Source organism: Labrus mixtus, chromosome 11 (genome assembly GCF_963584025.1).
Source record: "Labrus mixtus chromosome 11, fLabMix1.1, whole genome shotgun sequence".
Lineage (NCBI taxonomy): Eukaryota > Metazoa > Chordata > Actinopteri > Labriformes > Labridae > Labrus > Labrus mixtus.
The window spans coordinates 11,532,219-11,559,511 of NC_083622.1; the positions used below are offsets into that span (position 1 = coordinate 11,532,219).

The 27,293-nt window shown below is 40.5% G+C and overlaps 1 protein-coding gene across 2 annotated transcripts; it reads left to right on the forward strand.

The window, feature by feature from the left end:
• The first annotated feature begins 201 nt into the window (after nt 1-201).
• Nucleotides 202-26,173, forward strand: si:dkey-199f5.8 (beta-1,4-galactosyltransferase 3). 2 transcript variants are annotated; one of them, XM_061050067.1, is made up of 7 exons: nt 202-358; nt 12,607-14,024; nt 18,680-18,915; nt 21,058-21,245; nt 21,911-22,033; nt 22,432-22,536; nt 22,934-26,173. In XM_061050067.1, exons 2-7 carry the CDS (start codon nt 13,751-13,753, stop codon nt 23,211-23,213), a joined length of 1,206 nt encoding a protein of 401 aa, XP_060906050.1. In that variant the 5' UTR covers nt 202-358; nt 12,607-13,750; the 3' UTR covers nt 23,214-26,173. The 2 variants fall into 2 exon arrangements, with proteins under 2 accessions (XP_060906050.1, XP_060906049.1); XM_061050066.1 differs by lacking the exon at nt 202-358 and having other exon boundaries at nt 12,583-14,024.
• The last annotated feature ends 1,120 nt before the right edge of the window (nt 26,174-27,293 follow it).

A 27,293-nucleotide genomic window follows, 5' to 3' on the forward strand; every position in this document is an offset into this window, starting at 1 on the left:
TTATATCTCGTAATTTTGACTTTTTATCTCATTATTATGACTTTATTATTTTCATTTTTTTAACTGGCGGAAATGGGCTTCCATAAATTGTGTTATATTCCTAAAGTGAAAAAAAAAGCCTGACTTGAAGTGTTAAACAGGCACATAATGTTAATGTGGGATTTCCATTGAAGGGGAGGGGGGAAAGCTGTGCGACATCGACTCGGCTCATTCGCTCGCGGAGACTCCTCTCACATCACAGCGTCCACATTACATCAACTTCAAAACACATCGTTAACCCGGAGGAGAGGGGCTACTGCCGCGGACTGTGACGACTAACAGACACTTAATCACCCAAGGGACACACACAGCCTCTCCGGTAAGAATAAAGCTGCGGGAATATACTGCAAACTAACAGCGAAAGGAGCACCGTGTGTGTGAGAGTGTGAGTGTGTGTGTGTGTGTATTCCAGCTAGCTAGGTGGCTAACTGGGTAGCGTCAGGGGCTAGCACGGCTTTCTGTGGCTTGTGTTTCCCGTCACAGCTGGCAGGGATCGGTTGTAGTTGGAGGTTTGGTGCGACTAGTTTCCTCGGTGGAGTTTAAAAGGATTAAAGGCTTTCAAAGTGTGCTTCATTATCCCTCGCTTTGAGTTAACACAACAGTTGAAGTGTAGTTAACAGTCTGTGTTGTGTAAACGGGGACCGGACGGTGTGTTTTGTTGTTGACGATGTTTGGTTTAAATCGTAGCTGAGACTCTGGGAAGGTGCACATTTTTTCTGTATTTTTATGCGAGTTATTAGTTGGCATAAGTTTACCGAGCTACAAAGACAACATTGAGTTACGTCGAGGGTGTTATAACGTCAACCTAAAAACGTGTTCACACACAACTTTCAGCTGAAGTGGTCCACTCTGTTTCCTTTGTCAATCTGTCCATGCATCACTTGGACTCAATTAGAAGTGTTGTTAACAGGAAGAGGCCACAACTCAGTGCATTATGGAGTTTTGTTAGAGAAATATGAAAGTTGGAGAAATGTACCTACAGATTAAGTTGTATATGTTCATAACTCTAGACAAAAACTGTCGTCAGAGGAAAATCTGCCCCCTGTAACACTGTTTGAAGATGAATAACTCTCCTGGTAGCAGTGATCCAGGGGCCCATTTTTTCCATTGAATAAAGTTTGTGTATTTAGTTCACAAAAGATCGTGACATAGCATCTTTCACTCCAACTTTTAAATGTCACTACCAAATCTACATAGTGCACCTTTAACAGGTAACTGCTTAAGAGTTGGGCGGCAGTAGCTCAGTCTTTATGGACCTGGGTTGGGAACCGGAGGGTCGCCGGCTCAAGTCCCAGCGCGGACCAAATATGGAAGTTGGTCTGGTAGCTGGAGAGGTGCCAGATCACCTCCTGAACACTGCCGAGGTGCCCCTGAGCAAGGCACCAAACCCCCTCCCCACCATCAGCCGCCGCGTCACCCTGTGGGCCGCCGCGTCACCCTGTGGGCCGCCGCGTCACCCTGGCCCCCCTCCATTAGTGCATGTCCATAGGATCCTGTTTTTGCCTGTGTGTGTATATTTCAGTGTGTTCATGACTTACAGAGTGTAAAAACTGAAATTTCCCCTTGCGGGGATCAATAAAAGTTCATCTTAAATCTTAAGAGGGGCTGAATGGGGTGACCATGGTGGTGACACATCAGAGGTTTGAAAAGACGCAATGGTTGTGACATTTCATGCTACTTTCTTGCAGGAGTCGCTTGTTTCCTGCCGAAAAAAATATTTCATAGTCATAGTCATCTAGTCTTTTCCTGTACTTTCATGTATACCCTCCTCTGCAGAACAAAAGGCTTTGCTTGGCGGCGACCCCCCCCTCCCCCTCTGAACTGTCAGATTGATTGAGTCTGTACTTGAGGTACGAGAGGACCAGTGCAGGAGGCATGCAGAAGGACCACATAGTTATTTTACACAGAAGATCCACTAACAGTTTAAGCTGCTTGGGTGTTATCTTTGTTGGTGATTCGTTTTCAGTTTCAGTCATCCTGCACACCCAGTCCCGTTTTTCTTCACATGTTTATTTATTAGACACACACCTAAGTGTCAGGCGATAAGCTTTCTGTCTTTAAAATCTCAACTCCACCTAAGCACGAATGAGATACTTCCTATGTATTCACTTTAAAACTAGGGCTGAAACTTTGACTGAAAATGTAACCAAGTTATAGGAAGTGCAAAAGAAAAGTGTGATAAAATGAATGAAAGGCAAGGCAAAGTTTATTTAAAGCATATTGACAAGCAAATTCAAAGTGTTCTTCACACGAGACATCAAATTTGCATCATTACAAAGTACAAAAAAGAGGCACTAAAACAAACCCGGTAACAATCACAGAGAAGATATGAAAATATGTAAAAATGAGAAAGATCTAAAAGAAATAAAGAGATATGACATAAAGCAACAGATCTCAAGTTACTGAGTACATAACGCACATATTTGTCTCTGGTATTACTGCATGGATTAGTAAAAGGAGGAACAATTGACATAGTTTACTGGGCTGTCTGCTGGAAAGAAGTCTTTCCAGGGATTCATTTGCATGACAGATTGTCCACCAAGGCATATTGTCGTTTGTCCTTTCAGCTTTAGAAATAAAACTGTCCTTTCTTTGGCCCACTGTAACTTATCAATTTCTTTACACATTTGTAATGGGTATCATTTCATCAGTACAAAGAATGTGACACAACACTGTTTTCAGAGCGGAATGGTTGCCAGAAAAACAAAACACTGAGGGCAAAGTTAAAGCCCCAGTGGAAAAGATCTCAAATTTGGAATGCAAGGTTGTTAACGGCATATGCATATTATATATATTATCTTACTTTTGATGTTATGAATTTAAATATTGTGTGAAACAAATTAAATTTTTTGCTGCACACTGGCTGACACATCACATTCTGTAGTCTCATAAACGTCTATGTTTGATCATCATAAATCTTACTACTTAACAAAAGTGCGAATAACTGTAAAAAATACTTCCAATAGCACATCAAAAAAATATTGTATAGCCCTACATTAAACTCTGTTTTGTCCTAAATTATGATTTTATACTCTAGAGGTGGGGGGAAAATCGATACAGCATAATATCGCGATTTTTTTGTGTGGCGAAATTATATCATCCCATGGCCGCCAAGTATCAATATTTTATTTTATTATTTTTTTTTTTGCAACACAAGAGACAATTACAGTGAGCACAGGCCAGAAAAGGGGTATATTCATGTTTTCCGTGTGTGTGTGTGTGTGTGTGTGTGTGTGTGTGTGTGTGTGTGTGTGTGTGTGTGTGTGTGTGTGTGTGTGTGTGTGTGTGTGTGTGTGTGTGTGTGTGTGTGTGTGTGTGTGTGTGTGTGTGTGTGTGTGTGTGTGTGTGTGTGTGTGTGTGTGTGTGTGTGTGTGTGTGTGTGTGTGTGTGTGTGTGTGTGTGTGTGTGTGTGTGTGTGTGTGTGTGTGTGTGTGTGTGTGTGTGTGTGTGTGTAATAGACTCTGCTAAGGGGTATGAAGATTTTGGGGGAAAAAACTCATGTTCAAGTTGGATTAGACTGAAATACCAACAGTTCAGATTGTGAAGTTCATGCAGCCTTTTACAGGGTTTTAGTTTTATCACAATGTTGGTCGGTCTGTGGGCTTGACTCCCCTTGTGTAGAAATAAAAAGACTGAGGTGAGATGAATAGACTGAGAATTGTTTCTTATATGACCAAACAGTTCTTGATTTCGTTTAGTTTTGTGGACAAAATAAGCAGATAAAAAAGTTTAATCGCAATATATTGTGTCGCGATTCTCAGCATATCGCAAAATGTTTAAAATCGCAATATTTCTGCTAGTCATCTTATAAAATGTTCAGAATCAGAAATACTTTATTAATCCCAGAGGGAAATTCGGTGTTATGGGTACATTCTCAAGCTTATGAACAGCTTACTGATATCTGTTTTTTTAAAGGGAGTACTGTCACTTTCAGTTGTTGGTGTCAGCATCAGTTTCTGATATAGTTTTTCACTTGGCTTTTGTTCCTCATTATCGCTCAATCATCGATACTTCCAAAGAACAACTGTTTGGAAGGCCTGGTGACATTTTTTGTTTTTACATACTCTTCATGTTACATATCCTATACGGTGATGACTCTCTTCTTTCCTGTCTAACTTGTTGCTCCAGTCTTGTTGTTCGTTTCTGGTCTCATGGGGGTTTCTGTCTACATAGTTGTCATTGCTAAGTTTGCGAAGCACTGCAAGTTTCTGTGCTTGTCCCTGGTGGGCTGGTTATAGCTGGAGGTGAAAATGACTCCATGGCAACAGCGGCAGTATCCAAAAGGCAGAAAGATAAGGAAGAAAGGGTTGGAGTAAGATGAAGGGATGTGGTGTGTTTTCCCCCCTTTTTCTCCTAAGCAGTCTGTCCCAGCAGAGTCGTACTCTAGGGAACAGCCACAGAGACGTGTACCAGCTGCACCCACGATGAATGGCAGGGCCCAGGATGGGTTGCCATGACACGGACGCTGGCACGCGTTGTTATGCAGACACCTCTTTTCTCAGGGCATGTTTGCACTTTATTGCATTGCCTGGTCTTGCTTGCTTGGTGCTTGAGGGAAAAGGCCTGCTTTTGTATACAGAATCTGAGTAATGCTTTTACCGTAAGTTTGCTGTAATTTGAACGGTGCTTTGTGTAAAGAATATTTTCTTAATGTTAAGGTAATCTAGTGAGGGGAAAAATGATCTGTTTGTGAGAATGCTGTTTTGCTTTATGCTGGTCACACCTGTCCACACCAGTTTCACTCCTATGTGCAGTGTAAGATCTTAATCATTTGAAATACTTGTGTAAGTTATAGCTTACACTCACATGTCCTCACTTTAAGAGATTGGAGCTTAGGAGTGATTTAGGACCATTCTTGTGCTGGGCATCAATCAAGTTTAAATTCAAATTTTGGCTTCCCACAATCATGGAAACAAGAGGATCAAGATTTAACAGGCATAGAGACATAGTGAAATTTATAAGCCTGATCGTAGACATTGTATAATTATGAACACCATTTATGTAATGGACATCTCTGTTGATTAAGTTGTAAGTCATATTTAAAGGGATAGCCTACAAAAGGCTTGGAAACACAAGTCCACTTGATTTATGCAAAAATCAAGATTCTTATATTCTGAGATTTTAAATTAGAATCATAACTTTTTGTTTTTTGCTAATCAGTCAGTCCCTGCTAAGTGCTACGGTTTGCTCATTAACTCAAGAAAGAATGCCAAATGAAGCAGCAAGAAATTCAGCCAATGTCACAGATGACTGGAGTAGATCCTGACGTATGTAATAATTCAAAAATAGACTTTGAATCCAAATTGGCTTTGAATCGAAAATAGATTCTGAATCGAATCATGACCCAAGAATTGAAATCAAATCGTGGACACCCAAAGATTCCCAGCACTAATAACTATATCTATTTGTTCAAATTTATTTATATGCTGGTTATTACAGTACTTAATCTAATTGGTATAAATAGAAGGCTGTGACAACGCTGTAATTGTTTGTGTTATCACCCTGCTGACTAACAGTGGTAACAGATCAAAGTCATAAATGTTGCGTTTTTGCAAAATACTCTAATTTTGTGTTCACCTTAAACATGATTCCTGCATGATCTAATCTGCCGTGTTAATAAAGCCACTGTCATCAGTGTCTGGAGACGAGTCACGTTCCTGCTGCCGTTTTAAAATACAGGATGTAGATCCGAAAGAAAACAATGAGATTCCAGTATGCTAATGATAAGGACCTTAAGACGGTACCTGGTATTTGTTCAGTTGGAGTGGTTCAAACAAGGCTTCTCTATGTAGTGAAGTCATGCATTAAAGGGTTAAAAAGGATTGTAAGAATTTAATCCTGTAGTCAAAGAGGCCAGACCCGGATTTCTAAAACTTGCATCCGTTTTTAAAGAATGAGTTACTGAGTACATAACGCACATATTTGTCTCTGGTATTACTGCATGGATTAGTAAAAGGAGGAACAATTGACATAGTTTACTGGGCTGTCTGCTGGAAAGAAGTCTTTCCAGGGATTCATTTGCATGACAGATTGTCCACCAAGGCATATTGTCGTTTGTCCTTTCAGCTTTAGAAATAAAACTGTCCTTTCTTTGGCCCACTGTAACTTATCAATTTCTTTACACATTTGTAATGGGTATCATTTCATCAGTACAAAGAATGTGACACAACACTGTTTTCAGAGCGGAATGGTTGCCAGAAAAACAAAACACTGAGGGCAAAGTTAAAGCCCCAGTGGAAATGTCTAAACACTTTGTGCTGTTGCTCTACTCTGCGGCTGACAGGATACCATGCCTGCTTCTGAACACACTCGGTATGATCGTTCATGTAAAGTCACGATGAACCAAAGGTCACATTGTTCCTACCTGTCTAGTAGGTAACCAGACCGGTTATAACCACCCTGCCTTTTGTCTTCATGCACATTCACTGCATATTGATTATTAAATAACACATTAATCTCTCCTCTTCTTGTGCCTCAGTCTTCACATGTTGTCTCTGTCCTCCTTCCTCATCCACTGGATTTACTCGCTCACTGGTTTAATTTTAGTTTAATGTTGCGTATAATCTCTGACAGCCTCCAATCTTTGTGACTTTAAACAGGACACAGTAATTGACACTTTGCCCATTTGCAGACTGAATATGTGAAGAGTTGTCATACTGTAAGAGCTAACCTGTAAACGTCAGAGCTTAACTGAAGTAAAAATACGTATTTCGATGCTGCATTCTGTTTTAGATTTTAGATGGGATACTTATTTGCGGCTAAAAAATATCGGTAAATTACTTTCTTTGCAACCCTGCATCGTAAACCTCAATTTACGAGAAGTCTATGAAGCCCTATTAAACAAACTCTCCGGGTTGAACTACAGACAGGCACATTTCTTCAACCTGAATTTATCGAGGATTTTTCCTGCCAGCCCTGTAGTAAAAGCTCAGCAAGAGGTCAGGTGAGGCGATGTGTGTATGCAGCAGGTACTATTCAGGAAAATTCAGTGAGCGACTGGGAGAGGGTGGAGGTTTATGTTCTGCACCAGGCATGCAACCTCTGTCGCTGCTTTATTATGTGTTGATAGTCAGTATGTTCTTCTTCTTCTTTACACTGTGAATATGACCAATTCCATATAGCATTGATGTTAAGGATTAAACTGGTGTATTATTTAGGTTTTGTCCTCCTGACTCTTAAAACCGCCCCACTTCACTTTCCTTCTGACACTTCCTGCTGTGAGGGGCATATGTGTATAACTTTCAGGGAGTGCACATGTGGGGGGAAAAAGAAGGATCAAGAAATAAATGACTTCAAGTTTGAGGAAAGTAGCTTCATATTGTTGCTGCTGTTGTCCTCCTCTTGTTATCCTCACCCATTGAAGCAGCCCCTGATGATCTGGAAATAATTCCAGTTACTCCAAAGTATACAGAGATTTCTGTTCAATTCTTTAATCTAATATAACTGATTAGTTATTTTCTCTCTGGTAGGAATGCATTCAGTTGCAGCTTTGTGAGTCTAAGTTTAAACTTACCATATACAGTTAAGTTAAGAAATATCAATGATTGTCGCAGGCTTAATTAGCTACTTGCAAAGTTAAATGAATGATCAAATATCCTTTAGAATGTAAAAAGTAACCTTTATTTTGGTAATTTGGTTTGATTAATTTCTTCATTGCATCATATTGATGAGAGAGACCCATGGAACTGAAACCTCTTCTACTGACTGTCATCTTTAAAGCCAGCTCTTCTGTTATTTATCATGTTATACAACCTGGCTGGACCAGTTTTCAATATTTAGATCGATGATTCTTACAGGGATGGATCAAAAGTCCTTAAAGCATGCTGCAGTCTTATGCTTTCAAAGCTTTAAGCGAGTGGGATCTGATGGATGTTCTTCCCCCACTTACAGTAGTAGGGTTTTAGCAGATTTAACAGAAGCTCACACATATAAGACTAAAGAGCATTCACTTATCCTCAATAGGCCGGCAAATATAGATGCAATGGCAGATGTGAAAGCTCCATCCTCTAATGCAGAGCTCTGCTATGTGATTCAATGGGGTTAAAAGGTTAGGGTCTTTACCAGACAACACCGTCTCGTCTAGGTTATTCTCGCAAGCTTTTTTAGTTTCTATTTCTTCTATTGTCTTAGTGAAAATACACAGCACACAAGTGTTACCGTTTCCATATTAATTGCATATACTCAGTTAACTGTTGCCCCATGTGCACATTCTTTCAACTTTTTCTGAAACCTTTTTTACCATTTAATGACATTTTAAGGAACAGACAAGGTATTGATTAATGAGAAAAGAATAAAGGGATTCATCTAAAATTGAATCTATTTATCCAGGAATACAAAAAAACAAAACCGTTGTGGGTCTCGTGAGGTAACACTTGGCAGATAAACTGCTTGGTAGGCAGTTGGCGCAACATTTCACGAGTAAAAAATACCATCGTACATGAGCAGTGATAGGTCCGTCTCTTCTCTCCGCTCTGCTCATTTGATGTGAACCAGCTGCGCCTGGAATTTCTGTGTTTAACAAGCTGTAAAGTAACACATAACACATTTGAAAAGACTGAAAAGAGCCAGACTGAGACATCGGTTGACCGATGTCATTGGGCTCATAGACGTTCTTTTACAGAATATACAAAGCAGAGAGCCATGCTTAGATCAATTTAAAAAAATCTTTGAGCATGTGGTTTTTCCTGCAGAAACTGCTCTAGCCGCATTCTTTATTAAACTCCCTGTACAGCCTGCAGCACCTGTAGCAGAGCATCAGCTGAGCAGATGAAAAAAGGTAGAGTCTTTATTCTAGCAGTTTGAAAAAGGGATTATTTGTTGCGTTTATTGATTATATCTTGTGTGCATGCTGATCAGTTCTAGTTGAGGGAATCAGCTACCTTGTTTGGGGAATGAAAAAAAGGGGGAGTAAGAAGAAAGTGACTCAGGTGTTTGGACCAAGAGGCTCAGTAGGATTGTCTGATTGGGTGAACAACTTCTGCTGTCACCCTCGCTGCACTGTGACTTGGTCTGTCTGCCTGTTAATCTCCCTATGGAGCTGCTGAGGCTGCTGTCAGCGGACTGCGCATGAGTTCTCTGCCATCCCTCAAGGATTTGAACAGCAGCGCTGACCGTAAGCTACAGTCCCTAGATGATGAGCTAAATATATAACTCCCATACCCCCCCATCTCCTTTTATGTTCTCGTCTTCTCTTCATTCTCACCATGCTAGCCCTCTCTTGCATTCATTCATGTGTGTTCAAGCATGCCTGCGGAGTCCGACATACCATATATGTAATGTTAAAGGCCCTTGGGCAGAAAAGAAAATGTCCCATTTGTCGGCTGTGATGTGCCATCAGTGTTTGAAGCACACAATGCACAGATCGTTAAAAACCAGGGGCTCTGTCTGTATTGTAAAAAAAAAAGCTATAAATAAAGTATTGAAAAAAAAAAACAACAACAATAAAATGAGGGAGCAGAAAAGGTTTGCGTTGGTGTGCTGATGTTACAATGTGTGATACCGAACCTGATTTAAAAAAAATTCTAAATAAGGACAGGAAGGATGTCTGTGCAGACAATGAAGTCAAAAGAACATAGTGTAACCAGACTGTTGGCTGCATTTCTCTTTCCCCCTGCAGCTCCTCTCAGTTCGCTTTGTCCTTCCCTCTCTCTTTGCTTCACTCCTCCTCGTCCTCGGCCTTTTAGCTAACGCAGAAAGATTCGTCCAAATCTAGTCACTGGGTCTCTTTTATATGCGTGTTAAGTCAGTGCCTGAGCTTTGTTGAAGGAGGTGCCTAGTGCCAAGCTCTGTCACCGTATTAGCCAGCTCACGCACAATATGGCCCTCAAGCATCGAAGCAAACCAGACCTATCAGTTCTCTCTTTTGTAAAGACCTTTCTGTATCTCGTTACATGAATATGACACTGGAATATGAGCAAGCAGAAAGGGAGTGTCAAAGGAAGTTTGAATTCTCTCTCAGGGTTTTTATTTTTCTAAAGTATGACACCTAACCATGTAACTGCTCTAAGGTACACAGCACATGGATGGAGTCGGCCATGTTTTGTCTGTGGAAACTGAAAGGTTTTCATCATCTATATTAATCTAGTAAGCCTGAAAGATCATGAACCAACTTGTGAGTCTTCACATTGAATAAAGATTACTGTTTTCCAGGTTGCTTGTTATTGTGTTCTAGATGGAGTTGGATTTCAGCGCTGTGGGATTAACCACAGTCTTTGAAGCATGATCTTTACGAACCATATCCATAATCTATGGGGTTATTAAAGAGGCCAGGCAAAGTGAGAGGGTGTCGTACTCCCATCTGCTCACAGTCCCTCATGCAGATAAAAATCATTTGCAACGGGAAGCAGAGGCTTTCCTCTCCATCTATCCCCTCAGAGAAAAAAAAAACCCTTTATTATACTTGAACTGAAAAGCCTCAGTCAGCCATCAAAGCAGAAATTCACTGCAGTGTAGAAAGCGTGAGTCTGTCAGGTGTCATCAATATGTCTGTAGACTGTTTGTTACACTGCCAGGATTCACAGTTAGAGGATCATTCTCAGTTTTTTTTTTTGCCACCATATTTAGAGGTTAAGCCTTTTCCTGTTGGTTATGAAATATTTAAGTATTACTCACCATGTTCACAGAGGGAACTCTGTAAAATGATGACACCGCTAGAAGGATCCTTTTAATGAACAAAACTGTTACTGAAGAATGTTTCGTTATTTATGTGATTTTAAGATGTCAAATTTACTGAATGTCAGAAACATAAAAAAAAAGGCAAGTTATAAAATGCTTATTTCTCATTTACAAGAAAGATCAGCAAAACATCATTTTATGAAAGAAAGTGGAACCAGCAATTGAAAGACACTTTGGCTTGAAAATGGTTAAAATATTTATTTTTTTTGTAGTTGGTGTCTTTCAATCGACCTTAAAGCAGCAAGATGCATACTTGTACTAATTACTTGGTTTACAGTTATTCGTTTTGCCCTTTCTTTAGAGCTTGCTGTCTTTGGTCTTTGCTTTTGTTTTTGCTGTCTCTTTTTTCCTTTGTTTCTTAACAAGCTGGGTGTGATACACCAGTTTGTAGATTGTTGTTTGACTGACAGACGAGACACAAGAGAAGGGAAAGCACAAGAGCACTGCTTCAGAAATCTTATGTACTCTGCCCTCATTTGAGTGCTCGTAATGTTTCCCCTGTGTAATTACCGTAACAGGCTCCAAGGGCTGAATATGTCTGCGCAAGTCTGATTATTCAGTAGGAATGAACCAAACAGCAGGGTATGTTTGGCCACTCAACAGATTAACATTGCTTATTTTTTTTGGGTTCCTTTTTGGTGCTAATCTAACACAAACTTGAGTATTTTTCCAGTCAGGTACCAGGGGCATTTTGTTGCTTATTAAAAAGAAAAAAAGGAATTAATACATCTGCATTTTAGATATTCATAATTTTCTGTATCTACCTAAATTCATTATTATTAAGTTGTAATGTATTCAATATCATGTGTTAAAATCACTGTTAATTAAATGATTTTTGGTATAGAAGAAGTACAGAAGCTTAAATATCTTCAGTCATATTTCTAACCAAAAGCTGCCCCCAATGAAAGAGAGGGAACTGTCTTAATTGCACAAATACATTGGCAATATTTCGCAATCTAGTTGTTGCTAATATGTGTGCAATTAAGACATTTAATATTATATTATATTAATATTTGGTCATTATTATCAGCAATGTTGGATTTTTTGCCAGTAACACATCTAAGTTTTAAATTCTGGTAACTCTACATTCCCATCAAACCAAGAAGAATATATTACTGTGTGCTGCTGCCCTCTTGGCCAGGTCACCCTTGTGAAAGAGAGCCTGATCTCAATGGGTTAAATGAAGGTTAAATAAAAAAATAATAACAAATGTGCTGGAAATGTGTTTAAAATGTGCTCAACATCTTTCCATGGACGGCACACTTTTAGGAAGGAGTCTGCACTGAGACCAGTGATGGTACTTTGTGTAGGTGAGAGGTTGGCAGCTGCTCTAGTTGCTTTGAACTATTTTTTTCTGTCCGTCTCTTTCAATCTCTTCACCAGTCTCGCAGCATTCAGTGGGATTAGGATTAGTGGTCTGAGGCTGGCTACTTTAACAAGCACTAATTGATTTGCGACTAAGGGTTTGTTTGATACAGCAGCAGACAGCTCCAGAGTATTGGTCGGGGTTAAGTTTGGCCTGAAAACATTTCAGCAACCTACGTCAACAGGGCCGTTGAGTTTTTTTTTTTGCTCGTAAATTAGGAAGTTTTCATCCACACTGTGCTGCACGGCTTTTTGTCTGCCATCCGCTGTGGGCAGCAGGCCTCTCTTTGGGGAGGCTTCTGCACTCAGGCCCACGCTGGGCCTGATTAGTCAAGGCTTTCCAACTGTGCTGTTGGGTCTCCATGTAAACAAACACAATCCATTTGTTGAGCCTGTACTGCACACAATTAGTCATTGTTTGCATGGGATAGTCATTCTGCTGTAAGTGCAAAATCGCTGATGTAAACAGTGTGAACCAAAGGTTGTCAGTCCATGTAACTGTCCCTCCCCCTCTTCTGTGTCTTTCAGAGCCGTGTTGCTGCGACTGGTCCAGTTCCTGTCCATCCAGTGAGTCCAGTGGCTGTCAGCCCAGTGAGCTGTTTGAGCTGTCTCATAGCCATGGATTGCATCATTATGGGACAATAGCAGCGAGGATCAAAACTCTCCCTCCTCCTCCTCCTCTTCATTTTCCTCCATCTCCCCCCTATTCTTTTCCTCTCAGCCTGACCCTCCACTGAATCCCTCCCCCTAACAAACACAAAGTCACCCGCACACACACACATGCAAACCTCTGACCACTCCTCCCACGCTGGTCATGGTCCACTCCCCCTGTCTCTCCAGCGAGTCAGTCAGAGAGTCGGTGGACACTGTGTGTAATCCTGTGTAAAGCATAGGCCCTATACGGCTGCATATGCTCCCTTTTGTCATGGCGGCTGTTGTTGTTGTGGAGGCCTCCCTCAGGAGAGAGCATGAGGGAACACAGAAGGCAGCATAAAACTCACAAAGGGAGGAAGAGAGAGCGAGTGAGAGACACTGACGCTGCCGTTTATTTGACCAGAGGAGAATGAGCTTCACAGGGCAACACATGGAATTCAATGAGGGTGAGACCACATGATGTGGGACTGGCAATACCACCCCAGTCCAACCACACATTGGACCAGCAGTCGACTTTGGCGATATCTACCACATAGTGAGCTGCGAAAAGTAATGCAGTGAAATAGAGAAAAGTAAACAAGACTTTGTTTTTTGTTTTTTGATGAGAATATTTTTTTATTTTTCCTCTCCTTGGTGTTTATTTTTTATATCAGCTTACCAAAAGTGCCTTTTTTGTGTTACTTTTGCCATTTTTCTTACTCTGCATAATCATTCTCAATATTGCCACTCATTATCTACGTAACAAAACACATAGTGAAAGTCACATGCAGTGTGTGTTGCCATATTATAGATTAGGTACATAGAATATTTGACTTTCTGCGTGGGTGTTAACAGCCTCTACACCAGCCTCATCCACAGCTGACAATCATCACCTTCCTGATTTTTTCTAATCTTTGGGAACGCCTCATTACAAACCCCGGCATTAAAAACCACAGAGAGTCTTATCGCTCCACACCAGTGAACTTTCTACACTGCCTCCTCTTGGCCTTCGTTGCTTTGACGACGCAGAGCTGTCGCCATGGTCAGTATCCACTCCAAATGGCGCTACCTGTTCATGTTCCTGGGCATCCAGCTGGTTGTCATGGCACTGCTGTCCCGAGAGGGATACCAGAAAAGAGTCAGCTACTTCATCCGAATCTTCCGCAAACCAGACATTGCTGGTGTCTCTGGTCGAAACCACACGCCTGCTAGTTTCGGCGGAAGTGACGTTTACGCCAACCTCTCCCACCTATCCAAAGCTCATAGCCATGGAAACGAGATGCCATACTGCCCTAAGACGTCCCCTCTTATAGGTGAGTGTTCTTACCTGCTTAGTGTCATTCCCTAATACTGGTAACTGTTTTTTAAAATCTGTAAATACATACCGGTAATTGTAAAAACAAGTGAGTTTTTCCAGAATGAAATACTGTCATCAGTCATTTATCAGGTTCTTTCAGCTTTACTAGGACTTACTGATAGCTGTGCTGTGTCTCCAGCCCTTCCATCAGTCAACATTTTATCACGATTGAAAAATAAATATTAATAGATTATTAAGCTAATAAAGTGATCGCAAAGTATTGATACTGAAAACTGAAAATGACTTGCTTCTCATGGCAACCAATGACTTATCAATTAATACAATTTGGTCAGTAACCTGTTGTTGAAGGAAAAAAAAAAAGATGTATTGAGCGAAGAAGGCTCCTTCTTTTCTCATTCTATACTAAGTCACAGCTTTGTTAATAATTAAGGCAGAGGACATTTTATAGCAGTGTTTCCCCTTATGTTATGGTACGGAATAGTATGTTATGTTATGGTATTTTATAGGATGGTACGTTAAGGTATGGTATGGTTGGGTATGATATGGTATGGGATGTATCCATTAGAATAGTAGTCATGATGGTTTAACAAAAAAAGAAAAGGGTCCAACCATGATATAACCATTCTTGGCATTTATTGAATAATGGCTTATCAGCCCTAATATATTATGCAATTCTGTTTATTCTAAAGTCATTGATCATATTGACTTGTAGTTCGTCTCCACTTACATGGATTCATTACACTAAGAGCCACTTATCTCCGCTTCTAGTGCAATTTTCTGTAATTGTACTGCATTTCCTTTCATATCAGCCTTTCCAAGATGTGTCACACTTTTCCATTTGTGGAAGTGAAGTTGAATCAAAAATTGTGAAATAACAGTAGACAGAAATCAAAATGAACGTGTGCTGATAAAGATCTATGTACTCATATAACAGTGCTTTGCTTGTATTGGCTAAACATGTATTCGCCCTGACATATATCATACATTTTCTTTTTTAAGTCTGTGACCTTGCTGTCTACTTCACTTGAATAGTTTGATGCGTCTGCACTTGCATGGATGCACCACATTAGAGGGACACTTGTTTCTGCTTCATGTGCACTCATTATTCTGGAAACTCTCTTGAATTTTATAGTTTTGTCTTTTGTGTGTCGCTCATAGAAATTAAGGAAATATTTCCACACTCTCAATGCAGCCTGATGTTGCATCACACATTTCCATGAAACAATGAAGTTGAGTCAAAAATTTGTGTAAAAACCAAAGACTGTATGAAACATGGACGTAGTGTTGGTGACGTCACCCATTGGTTTCTGATGCAGAATTTTGAAGCCCATGGCGACGCCATAGTGGAAATAAATCCTGGCCAACAGCAACGATGTGATGTGCTGATCAGGTTTTTCTTGCAGCCAGCCTAAAGCCAGACACTTCAGTAACTGCATTTTTTTGCACTTAATTTTTCAACTCCAGAGGTTGCCATTTGGTTAAAAAAAAAAAAAAGTAGACTGGCCATGCCAGTACTTGGAAAAAAAACTTTGTTGTGATAGAGATGTGTCTGGTTCAGGTTATGCAAGTTAGGCAACTTCATTGTTTAAGAGGATACACAGAATATTTGTGCAGTGTCACTTATCTGTAAAAAAAATCTTTAACACAGATGTCAACACGTCTTAACCGTTTTTTGTTTTTTTTCAATTTAGCATGAATTTTGCACAAAAGCGCTAAATACTTACGTACTTAAGTCCTCTGTTTTGTACTTAGCAACTCTTTGGCAGCAATGTCAAACAGAACGCTGACAGCTGAGTGTAAGGGCATTGTTGGTAGTCCCGGGTGTTATTTAGAATAGAATAGAATCGGCTTTATTGGCCATGTATGCTTACACACACACACACGGAATTTGTCTTCAGTAACTGTGCTCTCAATGTACAAAGTTAAACATTAAACATAATATACGCAAAAAAACAGATGAACATGATAATGAATATATAGTTACGTAACAGATTGCTAATATATGAGGTAGAGTTTTTACAGTGTTTACATACACAGTGTGCATAGATTGGTCAGAGTAAGTAAACAGAAATCCTCTGGAGTCTGAATGGATCTATTGTTAACAAGTGACAAATGTCTTTAGTGTGAGCTGAACAGGATTTATGCAGGAAGCACCTTTTTTAAATTGTACCTTCTAAATACCTCACTTCACAGGCAGAGTAGAAAAACCTACTTGTAAGCTGCATAGTGAACATACATTCACTATTGCAGCTTACATCGCCCCACCACCGGGGTATTAAATAATGTTCATCAGCACATCAGAGGAGCATTAAAAATAGCTGCCTAATGCCACCTACTCGTGAGAGGGAGGCTAATGGATTGTGTTTGATTTTTGTTAGGTTTGTAAATCTCAATTGCTGTGAGTAGTGTCAATTGTTACACCTCATCCTGATGCAGAACAATGGCTTATTGTAACGTTCATCCATGACTAAAGGATAAAACGAATGACAAGGACATTGAACCTATAACTTTTTAAGAGGATGTGTTTTTCTTCAATTTGATACAGTTTTGTTTAGCTTTCATCCCTACTCCTTTAAGCCACATCTCTTTTGAATTTGCTCAATGACAACAGAGATGTGGTTTCAAGCTTTGAAGAAACAAAAGTTTGTAAGTTGACAGCTTAACATGTTTGTCTTCTCCCTGCCACAAACTCGTTACACATTACCCAGACATTCAGAACGTGCTGAGTGTTTCTTCAGTTTACGTTGAATGAGTTGTGTAAGAAGGCTTAGTTTACCGGTTTCCAGGCTCTGCCCTCTGCTCCTTTGTTCCCACATAACTCCAAAGTCATTTTACACTTCAAGCTGATAAATGAGACATGAGGCATTGAATACATTCCTGGAAAAAAAAGAGAGACTGAAGGTAACTTAAGTACCAGTGAATATTCAATCTGGCAACAGGAAGTAAAGAAAAACCAACTGGAGGTTCAGCCAGTGTGACCGTGCCCTGAAACTGGTTTCATGAGAGGAGGAGGGATACCCAAAGCCCGAGATGACATCCTCAAATTTCTTGTTTAGTCAACGACCAAAAGATTTTCTATTGACTCTCATGGAGAAGTAAATAAACCAGAAAGTATTTAGTTTAAGAAGCTCAGTTGCTGATTAATTAAACTAATGATAGCAGATAACTAATCAGATTAAGTTTTTTTTAGCTGAACGGATAACTAACCTCTTTACTATGTCACTGTTTCAGCAACTCATTACACACTCAGTGGTAGAGTTAGACTAATACCCTATGTAGATGCATGCTTCTTAATAATGACCTATGCAGATGTATGCCTCATCAAGGAGGAATGTGTGACATTTTACACATACATGCAGCAGAGATCAAGTATATGCTGTATAAATGTCTCTCTGAGTCGTGACTGCCTACAATGAGTGAGAAGCGTGAGTCTCGCTGTCTGTACTGGTGCTAGAGCTGTTTTTACATCATGTTTACATGGACGGGACGGCCGAAGTGTGCTAACATTAGCCTGCTAACGCAACAATGCAGGCCACAGGCGATTGCAGCTCGAGCAAAGGCCAATTTTGTCCACCACTTTCAATTAATGGTGTTTAATTATGGTGCGTTCTCATTGATAACTCCTTTATGTGGAGAGAGTTTGGATGTGTGCTGCTGGAGGAGAGCGGAGGCTTCAGAATAGCGGAGGTGTCGCAAAACAGCAGTTTGTTTTGGTTTCATGCTGGTGCTCAAAGACGACATCTACTGGATCAAAAAGTCGCACATTCTTCCTTTAATAAAAACCTATGGAGATACATGCCTCTTAATCATGACGGCCTTGTACTTTTATCAATATGTTTATTTGAAGGAAGTATCAGCAGAGTGGTATTCTTATGTAACATGTTGGTATCAAACAGACGTGTTTCGTACTTGCACAGATTGTGATATAAAATGCGTTTGCATGACATCAGAGAGACCTTCATAATGTTCACAAAGGAAAGTTTCAACCTTGTTCAGATTAAAAGCTTGATTGGAAAGAGTTTTTAGGAACAATGTTGCAGTAGTGCAAAAATGATCATTTATTTGCCCACTATACAAAAAGTCATGTGATCAATGCTACATCACAAACATTAAGGAAAAACCTGAGATCACAGTCTAAATGACATTGTCAGAGGAAGTGCACCTCTGTCTCAGCCTCACCTGTCAAACAGTGATCGCATTTTCGGTTTTCTTTTCTTTGCCATCATTATTTGGATCTTCCTTTTTTCCATATCCAGTTTGTGGGCACGGATGCGCTCATTTGGTTGATTCTGTGCCTATCTTCTTTCTCCTTGTAGATATTTTCTCCTAGTGTCTTATCTTTTCTTATGGGTCAGAAACATTTGTGTGTGTGTGCCTGCCTGCACATTCCCCGTAAAATGAACTACAGGCATGCACAGAAATAATCAGTTTTCTATCATTTACATATCATTTACACAACCAGCTTTTTGAAAGTATCATTTTCTGCCCAGGAAGTAAAAGTCACATCCAGATAAAGATGTCATTTTCAAATATTATGATGTTACATTCAAATCATGGCCTCCCATACACTAACCACATTATTTGCCTTTGCTCCAACAATACATCGTGTTTCCTACCGGTAATGACAACAGACTCATTTCTGTCTCGCAGGTGGGCCGATCCACGTCAGCTTTCCGTCAGGGCTCACTCTGGCAGAGGTTCAGAGGAAAAATCCCCTGGTGGTGCGCGGAGGACGCTACAGGCCACCAGACTGTGAGGCGAAACACCGGACAGCCATCATCATTCCCCACAGACACCGAGAGCACCACCTCAAGTTCCTCCTGTACTACCTACATCCTTTTCTGCAGCGACAACAGCTGCACTATGGGATTTACGTCATTCACCAGGTAGAGTCACACACCCCAGGACGAGCCGAAGGGGCTTTACTTAGATTTCATTGTTGGATGTTTACAGCTCATGGAAATAATTTGGTCTGTATGCAGAGTGTAACTGATGTTTGCTGTCCACCTCACTTCAGACTGGATGAAGAGCGCCCTCTGGTGTGCTGTAGTAGCAAGTTACAGGATAATTAGCTGCAGCTGTAACAGTATATTCATGTCAACTCTTCAGCAGTTTATCTTTTGTACCTCTTCTGCTGGATTTTTGACATTGTTGTTGAACTGTACTTTCAATCTCAGTTTAGAGGACACCTAAAAAATGAGTCTAGTAGCTTCATTAAGGAGGCTTCAGATGGTGCAGTGTGTTATTTTTGGGATGGATCAGGGAATTAACATCTGATCAAAGCCTGAAAATACGAGGCAACATTATGGTAGAGATAAGCAATGCGATGTACTGGTGAGTCATCATGGTGGCTTTCTACATTGTGAATCATGACACTCTGTTTTGTGTGTTACAAATTTAAAGCAAAACTGAGTTCCCTCGCTCAGCTAAAACTGAAATTATTCTACAGGGCTTTATCTCTGAATTAACTTTCCCTGCAATGATTAAGTAGCGAAACAGTGGGGTGTCCTGTATAAGCGCCTGTTTTATCTTCTATTTTTAAGAGTCGCCACATTTATCCTGTTTAAGTGCCATAGAAATCGTGTCAAGCAGATGTTCTGTCAGAGTGGCTCTAAGCCTTTATGCTAAATATTCTCATATCTGTATTTAGCCTGATAAAGAAGCTCAGCGGCGTCGTGCTAGAGGTGCTGTTGCTTTTCCAAAGCCGGGTGATGGGTTTAATTTAATTTCTACAAATTCGCTGATTTCGCCGATTACAGTGCTGGTGACGTAGAAGACAAAAAGGCCGCTCCATCGGGAGGAAAGAGACAGTAGTGGAAGAACATAACACTCTTGGGAAGAAAAAGAAATCCCTTTATTAATCCTCTGAGGGGAAATTCAATTTTACACTCTGGCTGAGACATACTACACACACCTAGGATGAAAGACACACACATATGCACTACTATGGTCATGCACTAATAGAGAGACGTCAGAGTGAGGGGCTGCACAGGAAACCGTGACCAAACAGTTTGAAGATTGGTGCCTTGCTCAAGTAGTGCTCAGGAAGTGAACCGGCACCTCTCCAGCTCCCAGACCAACGTCACCTGGACTTTAGCTGCTTTCACAGTCCCTGCTGTTATCTCTTGTTTGCATCATCAAATGATTCAACATTCAATAAACACACATCGAAAAGAGGAAAACAAGAAAATCATAGCCTCGCAAAAAAGGGAAATATGTCAGTGAATGCCTTCATCTGTGGTTAGCTTGTCATTAAAGGAAGAATGTGTGACATTTTACACATAAAAAGCAGAAATCAAGTATATCCTGTAAATATCTCTGAGTCATGACTGTCTACAATGAGTGAGAAGCGTGAGTCCCGTCGGCTGTTCTGTTGTCGGAGCCGTGTTTACATCATGCTTACATGGACGGGACGGCCTTGTGTAAAAAGCTGTTTTAGTCAAGGAATAGAGAAAAGAAGAATAACATACTCACTGCTAATTTGGATGTAACATAAGTGTCTTTAGATCACGGTCATTCTGTGTCAATTTATGTTCAATATGGAGCTACGAGCTAACCAAAGTGTGCTAGATGTAGCCTGCTAACACAACAATGCAGGCCACAGGTGATTACAGCTCAAGCAAAGGACAATTCTGCCTCTTGCACTTAATGGCGCTTGATTATGGTGCGTTCTAATTAATAACTTCTTCAAGCGACCGCGAGTGGAGGGAGGTTGGAGGTGTGTCGCTGGAGTAGAGCGGAGGCTTCAGAATAGAGGAGGTGTTGCACATTCTTCCTTTAATGCAGTATTGCGTTTATCAACAGCCCCGGTGATCACACTTCACTTTCCCTGTATTTCCAGTATCGTATTATGATCTGCTTCAATGACTTCTACGTCAATAAGTGCTGTAAATATTGGTTTCTGTATCTGTTACTCCCTCATGACAGTTTCTCTCTTCATCACAGACTGCTTACTGTGTGTGTACTTAAAGCTGAGGTCCTTCTAACACACGGCCTGTGCTCGGACACTGTCTGTGTTTACTCCACAGGCGGGTAACTACACTTTTAATCGGGCCAAGCTGATGAATGTTGGTTTCCGGGAGGCCATGAAAGAGGAAGACTGGGACTGTCTCTTCTTCCATGATGTGGACCTCATCCCAGAGGACGACCGCAACACCTACGTCTGCGACTCCAACCCTAAGCATGCAGCCATCGCCATGGACAAGTTTGGCTACAAGTAAGACTCCTCTTGGTTGGGTTAGGACAGTGGACAGAGAGAGTTAGGAATAACATGCAGGAAAGGAGCCAAGGGTTTGATTCAAACCAGGGCCGCCCACAGCCTCCGTACATGGAGCACGTGCACTAACCACTAGGCTACGATCAAAATGAAATAAGCTGCCTTTTGACAGAGTGCCAGTTTACTTTGAATCTATAAAACAACAAATAAAGAGTCTGAATATTTAAGATATCTTTGTGTGACATCACTCAGCAGCTTTGTTCAATTGGACTGCTGTTTTGAGAAGGCAGTTTTTGTCATGGCTCATTAAGTTGTTTATATCCTGACTCGTAGCTGCTTATTAGCTAACTAACAAATGAACTCACTTATTAGTTAATGAATGGTTATGGAATCTTGAAGGGAAGTTGCTTAACAAACTACAGTGAAGGCTTGGCCAGATACTCTAAAGATAGTTCTAACCAACACACAGAAACAAGAAAATCCTCGACAGAGTTTTAAACTCTAACTAACCACCTAACTATTGGAACTTTGTGGATTTTGACTCCACTCATCATCGATGAATGTTATGTATAGCTTTTAGGGTGCAGCCCTACAGAACACATCTTATGTTCCACACTTATTTTACAATACTTATGTCTGTATTTGTTATCTTTTATCCCAACCAGGCTTCCGTACAAGATGTACTTTGGAGGAGTGTCAGCTCTGACGCCACTGCACTACCTCAAAATGAACGGTTTTCCCAACAACTACTGGGGCTGGGGCGGAGAGGACGACGACATCGGAGTCCGGTAAGAAAAGCTGAGAAAAATGATTCAAAGAATGTGAGTTTAACTCTGGAAGTCAGAAGCACACAGATGTTAGCTCTGTCTGAATATGAAAGTTAGAAAAAAAAAAAACTTTCTACTCAGCAGAGGAAATTCACCAGATGCTATAAAGCCACATTCAGCTGCATTCACTTCATAGCAGACACAATGAAAAGATGAAACATTCAGCAGACATACTGACAGATGACATCAAAGAAAAAGATATTTGATACTGATAATACTGATCGGTGTATTGTTGGTCATTTTTGATTTTATATTATATTTCTCATCTGACCAAGTTGAGTCTGTGTTATGGATGTGTGTGTGTGTGGGATCAACATCTACTGTTTTTTAGACTGACTTTATTGTTGTTGTCCTCTCAGAGTGTCTCTGGCGGGGATGTTTATCACTCGTCCGACGCTGAAGGTCGGCCGCTACAAGATGATTAAACACAAGCTGGACAAAGGCAACGGTGTGAACCCAAAGAGGTACGGATCAACAAGCTGTGTTTGGCTTGATGGGGTATTTTTTTTTATTTTATTTTTTTTATTTTTTTAGCAGATCAGAAATCAATTGGCATGCTGACTAATACAATCTGAGTTGGAGTAAGTTTAAATAGACTCTGCCCTGCTCGATCACAGATTTGAGCGATCAGACTCACAAAACTCCTGAAAAACTCCTTTAATTTTCAGGGTGAGCTGCATGTGTGAACACGAACAGACTTTATCTGCGTAATGTGCGAGTGAGCTGATGTGAGAACACAGCAGGATGAAATCAGGAGAATTCCCATGGACAACTAAAATCAAACAGTTTGCTGTGTTTTTATTTTTATTATAACATACAGCCTTAAATATTCACCGATCTGTCTCTGCTCTTGGTTTCCAGGTTCAACATGCTGGCAAAGACACGTAGTACCTGGAAGTTAGACGGGATGAACACGGCTGATTACGAGACAATCTCACGGCAATACCTGCCCCTCTACACCAACATCACTGTCAACATCGGCACCGAGGCGGGACTTCACCCCCCTCCCCCGACACCACGTCCTCCTGCCAAAGCTGCGGCTAAACCTGCGGTCAAAGCGCCTACAGAAGAGCTAGAGAAAAGCCCTTCCAAACTCAAAGAGGTCCCCTCAGAGAAACAGGCCACCCTGAGAGACCACTAGTCATGTTTCAGCCTGTGGGATGGTGGTTTTTCTTCTCAGTGGCCTGCTTTGTTGTGTGCTCATTTTAGGCTTTTTCTTTCCATCACATTTTGGAGAATCAACGTCATGCTGCATGCGGACAGTTGATTTAAAAACCCTGACTTAATATAGAATAAAAACAATAGACCTGCATCCCTCGACTTAAGGTGAGGGCTCTCCACCTCGGTTCTTCTTCCATCACTTCTTATTCTTCCAGGGGAGCCACAGTGAAGAGTGAAGGTCAAAGTTGGACTCTATGAGTTTATATATCTACAGCGCCGTGGTCGCTGCTTAAACCTGATGATGCCTTAGAAACTTATTGTGATTTCTTTCTTTCTTTCTTTTTTTGGTCGCTTCACTCGTACCTTACATTCTTTACAGCGTTGATATCAATGGAACAGTAGCTGCAGCTTCCAGCAGTCACACTGCGCCACTTTAAAGTCTGCTCTCTTTTTTTTTTCTTCTTTTCTTCCTCAACGCCCATGAATACACGAGTGAAGGAGACTGTTACTGTTTCCAGTCGGGTGTGTGAAGCTGCTACAAAGAGTGAAGGACAGATTCATGTGTAACTGTTGATATCAGTACTTCTTCTAATGATGACGCACATATCTTATCTGTCTGCAAATATCTCGGCCCTGGTTTGACACGGCTTCGTCCTACACAGAGATGCTGATATATATATATATATATATCTGTTTGGTTAGCGTACGCTAGGATAAACTAAATCTTCCTGTTCCCAAAGCGATGGATGCTGTAAACATACATTAGCCTTTTGTCATGTTTAGTATGATTGAGGGTAAAGTAAAAAAACAAACATTTGAGCTGTGTACATGCAAAGCCAGGGCACAGACTCTTCTGTGTAGCGCTTTCACTTCTCAGAATATCAAATATCTTTGATGTTTGATTTAGATTTTCTTTTTGGAGTATTTTTGCCTTTTGCAAGCAGAGCAGGTGTTGGTGACCGCGATCAGCCCTCTGCCTTCACATGAGCTTGTCATTCACATCAAAATGGAGTCTCTCTCTTGCTTACCTATTTTTTTAAAAATAGATTATATCGATTCTGTACAGTGTGCTATGTGTGTTCTATGTAAACGTGTCCACTGAGAGTGCTGGCTTGCTCCCTCCACATCTCGTCACTTAATCTTCATGATGTTCATTGTTTTAGGATGATTTCTGCCCTCCTCGTTCCCGTTATGTTTTCAAAACATGAGAAATGAACGGGAACAGTTAATGTTGTTCTGTAAGAGGAGTCTCTTCTACGTCACATTAGTGAAGAAGCACGAGCTGCTCCTACTTGTAGTAGCCAAATAACAAGCTAGTCCAGGAGCTCGAGCCGAAAGCACAACCAGAGAAATCTGTGAGATCTCTGCTGAGTGAACATGTAAGATGTTATTTTATTACAAAACAACAATATGATTTAGCATGTTCAAGCTTCGATCACATTAAAGGATTACATCATCTCTTTTCTGAGGAAAAAAGAAAAAGCTAAATCTCTGACCGAGCTGGAACATTTCTAATTATTAAGAATTATTTTGATGATCTTTTTCAAGCAAGAACATCAAACGTCTGTTTCCAGCTTCTTAAAGATCAGGATTAAAAATGTCTTCCTTAAATATACTAAAGGAAGATGCTTTGGGTTTGGGACTAATGAGTGGAGAAAGAGAAGCTATTTGAAGGTTTCATGGGGGATTTCTGGGGAATGGCAATGAGCATTTTTTTGATTTTATTTTTTTACATTTTTTGATTTCCCAATAGACGTAATGCTTAATCAATAATTCAGAATCTTTACTTGCAGGCGCTGGACTCAGACAGTCTGGGAAATTTAAATGAAAATTGAGTTGTGTTTTTGAGATATCCTTGGAATGTATATAGAACATTTAATTTTGTTTGTTTTTGTTTTATTTTTCAGAATAATCAAAGTGTCACTGAGTTTTTTTTCACCCTCTTGCCATTCCCTCTTCACTAGTGCCCATAAACTGCATGTGGACCCCCCCCACCCACCCCCTCCTCTTCACGCCTCCTCTCTGACAGATTTGATTGTGTTAAAAGAAAGTAGTAGTCCCTTTACCCTTTGAGTGCGGCCGTAATGGCAGGTTGAAAAGGCTGAAACCAAAGATGAAGGCATTGAAAGTTGTGATGATGGAAGCTTTTGTGTTTTTGTGTGTGAGCTGTATGAACCATGATTATGATTTATTCTGTATGGTTATGGAGTCTATCGTGTCTTCTTGTTATTATTTGTAGCCTCTTTCAAACCATCGTGTATTCAGTCTGAACCACACATGACAAGAAAACTGATTTTTAGGAAAGGGACATGCATGTTTTGTTATTTTCTTTCTGAGAGTGGTTGCCTGTGGTTTTCATAAATAGACGACTATATACTGTAGTATCACTCTGACGTGAATTCATATCCAAATCCTATGGCCTTAGCAACACGCAGTACTAGTATTTACCTACAGACATCTGCATATCAGACTTAATATGCATGGCAAAGATCCTATTAGTAAGGGAATGTATAGAGCACAACCTGGAGATTATACATATCAGTGCTCGCCCAGGAAACATGCAGCATGCCGCCGTGTCTGTGTCGTGAAATGGAATCTGTATTTTTGTGACTTTAAATGTAACTTTCCATTTGCTGTGAGGAGTTTCAGGATGAGAGTTGCATTTTTTTTTTTTTTGGAGTAAAATGTACAAAGGAAGCTTATGTAGCGAGGTCACAGTGTACAGTCTTCATCATTTACTGTGTAACACTTTTGTTAGATTTGACTCCGTTATGATGTGGATATTTAAGCTCTTCTGCAGCAATAGCAAACAGTCACCACAGGGTAGTACTGGAGCAACCAAGGGCAATGTGATTTAGTGAGTTATTTCTGCTCTCTTTATGAATTCTGCACAGTCCAGAGTGGCCTTAAATTCATTAATAAACTGATTATCCAAACAAGTGTTCCTCTTTTTTTTTTCTAAACAATTGTGTTTTGTTTGATTCCTTTAATCAATGGGGAAGAAGCACATCTCATAATGCATCCATCACACTCTGCCCTCCATCACTACAGTCAATACAACAGGACTAACAACTGAAAAGATTTACATTTTTTTTTTCTTGCACCTTGCCCTACTGTTTACGGTGAGAAGTCAGACTCAGAGGGCAGAACAAACACCGAGCTGTGGTAGTGTCACCCACCTGGGGGAGGGGTTACTGCCCTTTGTGATGTCATGACACCCTCTGACCAAAACAATATACCCTTCTCCTATAGGAACATGCTTCCTTGATAGAAAATATCAATTCTGAAGCAATATTAGACAGCGTATCCCCATCCGATTGCCTCACAACAGAGCATAAAGGAAAAAGGCCTTCACTGTCACAAAGGGCCTGAAGTGCAGGAGCAGTCAAGGGGTTACCAGACTGTAAATCAAGAGAGGGCCTTATTCTGGCCAAACTGAAGGGTCATTGTGTTCTTAAGGGCTACATCTGTAAGAGCAGGCTTCCTCAATAGAGGTGAGCAAGCCTTAAAAAATGCTTTTGTTTTACCGTCCCCTTGTGCTTCTCTCTGATAACAGGAGTATGGACAAGATGGACATCTGTCATCGTCTGTGCTGAGAGGGAACATGCAGAAGCTACAAATGAAGACCACAGGGTTTTTCAGGTAGAGTTTCTTTTTTACAATGTCACACATTTTTACCCCTCAGCAGTGGCACTGGAAACCACATGTGCCACTTACTCGGTTTGTTTTATACACTATTGGTTTGTCATTGGTTTGAGTGGTAAGGCAAAATGTGAAATAGTTTGTCAAAGACCAACAGCAGCTCTCATGTTCAGAAGTCAAAGAAACATGCCGATACAGATGATATATTTTAATCACAGAGTTGATCAAATAGAGTTCAGTGCAGCCAGCAGTGTTGTTGTTGATGATAACTACTGTACGTTGTGCTGGGGCAGATTTGTACCCTTAAAATAGAAAACTCATTAGAGATTTAATATAACCTTTGCCAAAATGTAGTGGACCAAATAAAACTGTCTGGTGTATAAATAAAGATTGTACCTTGATTGACCAATCCTAAATA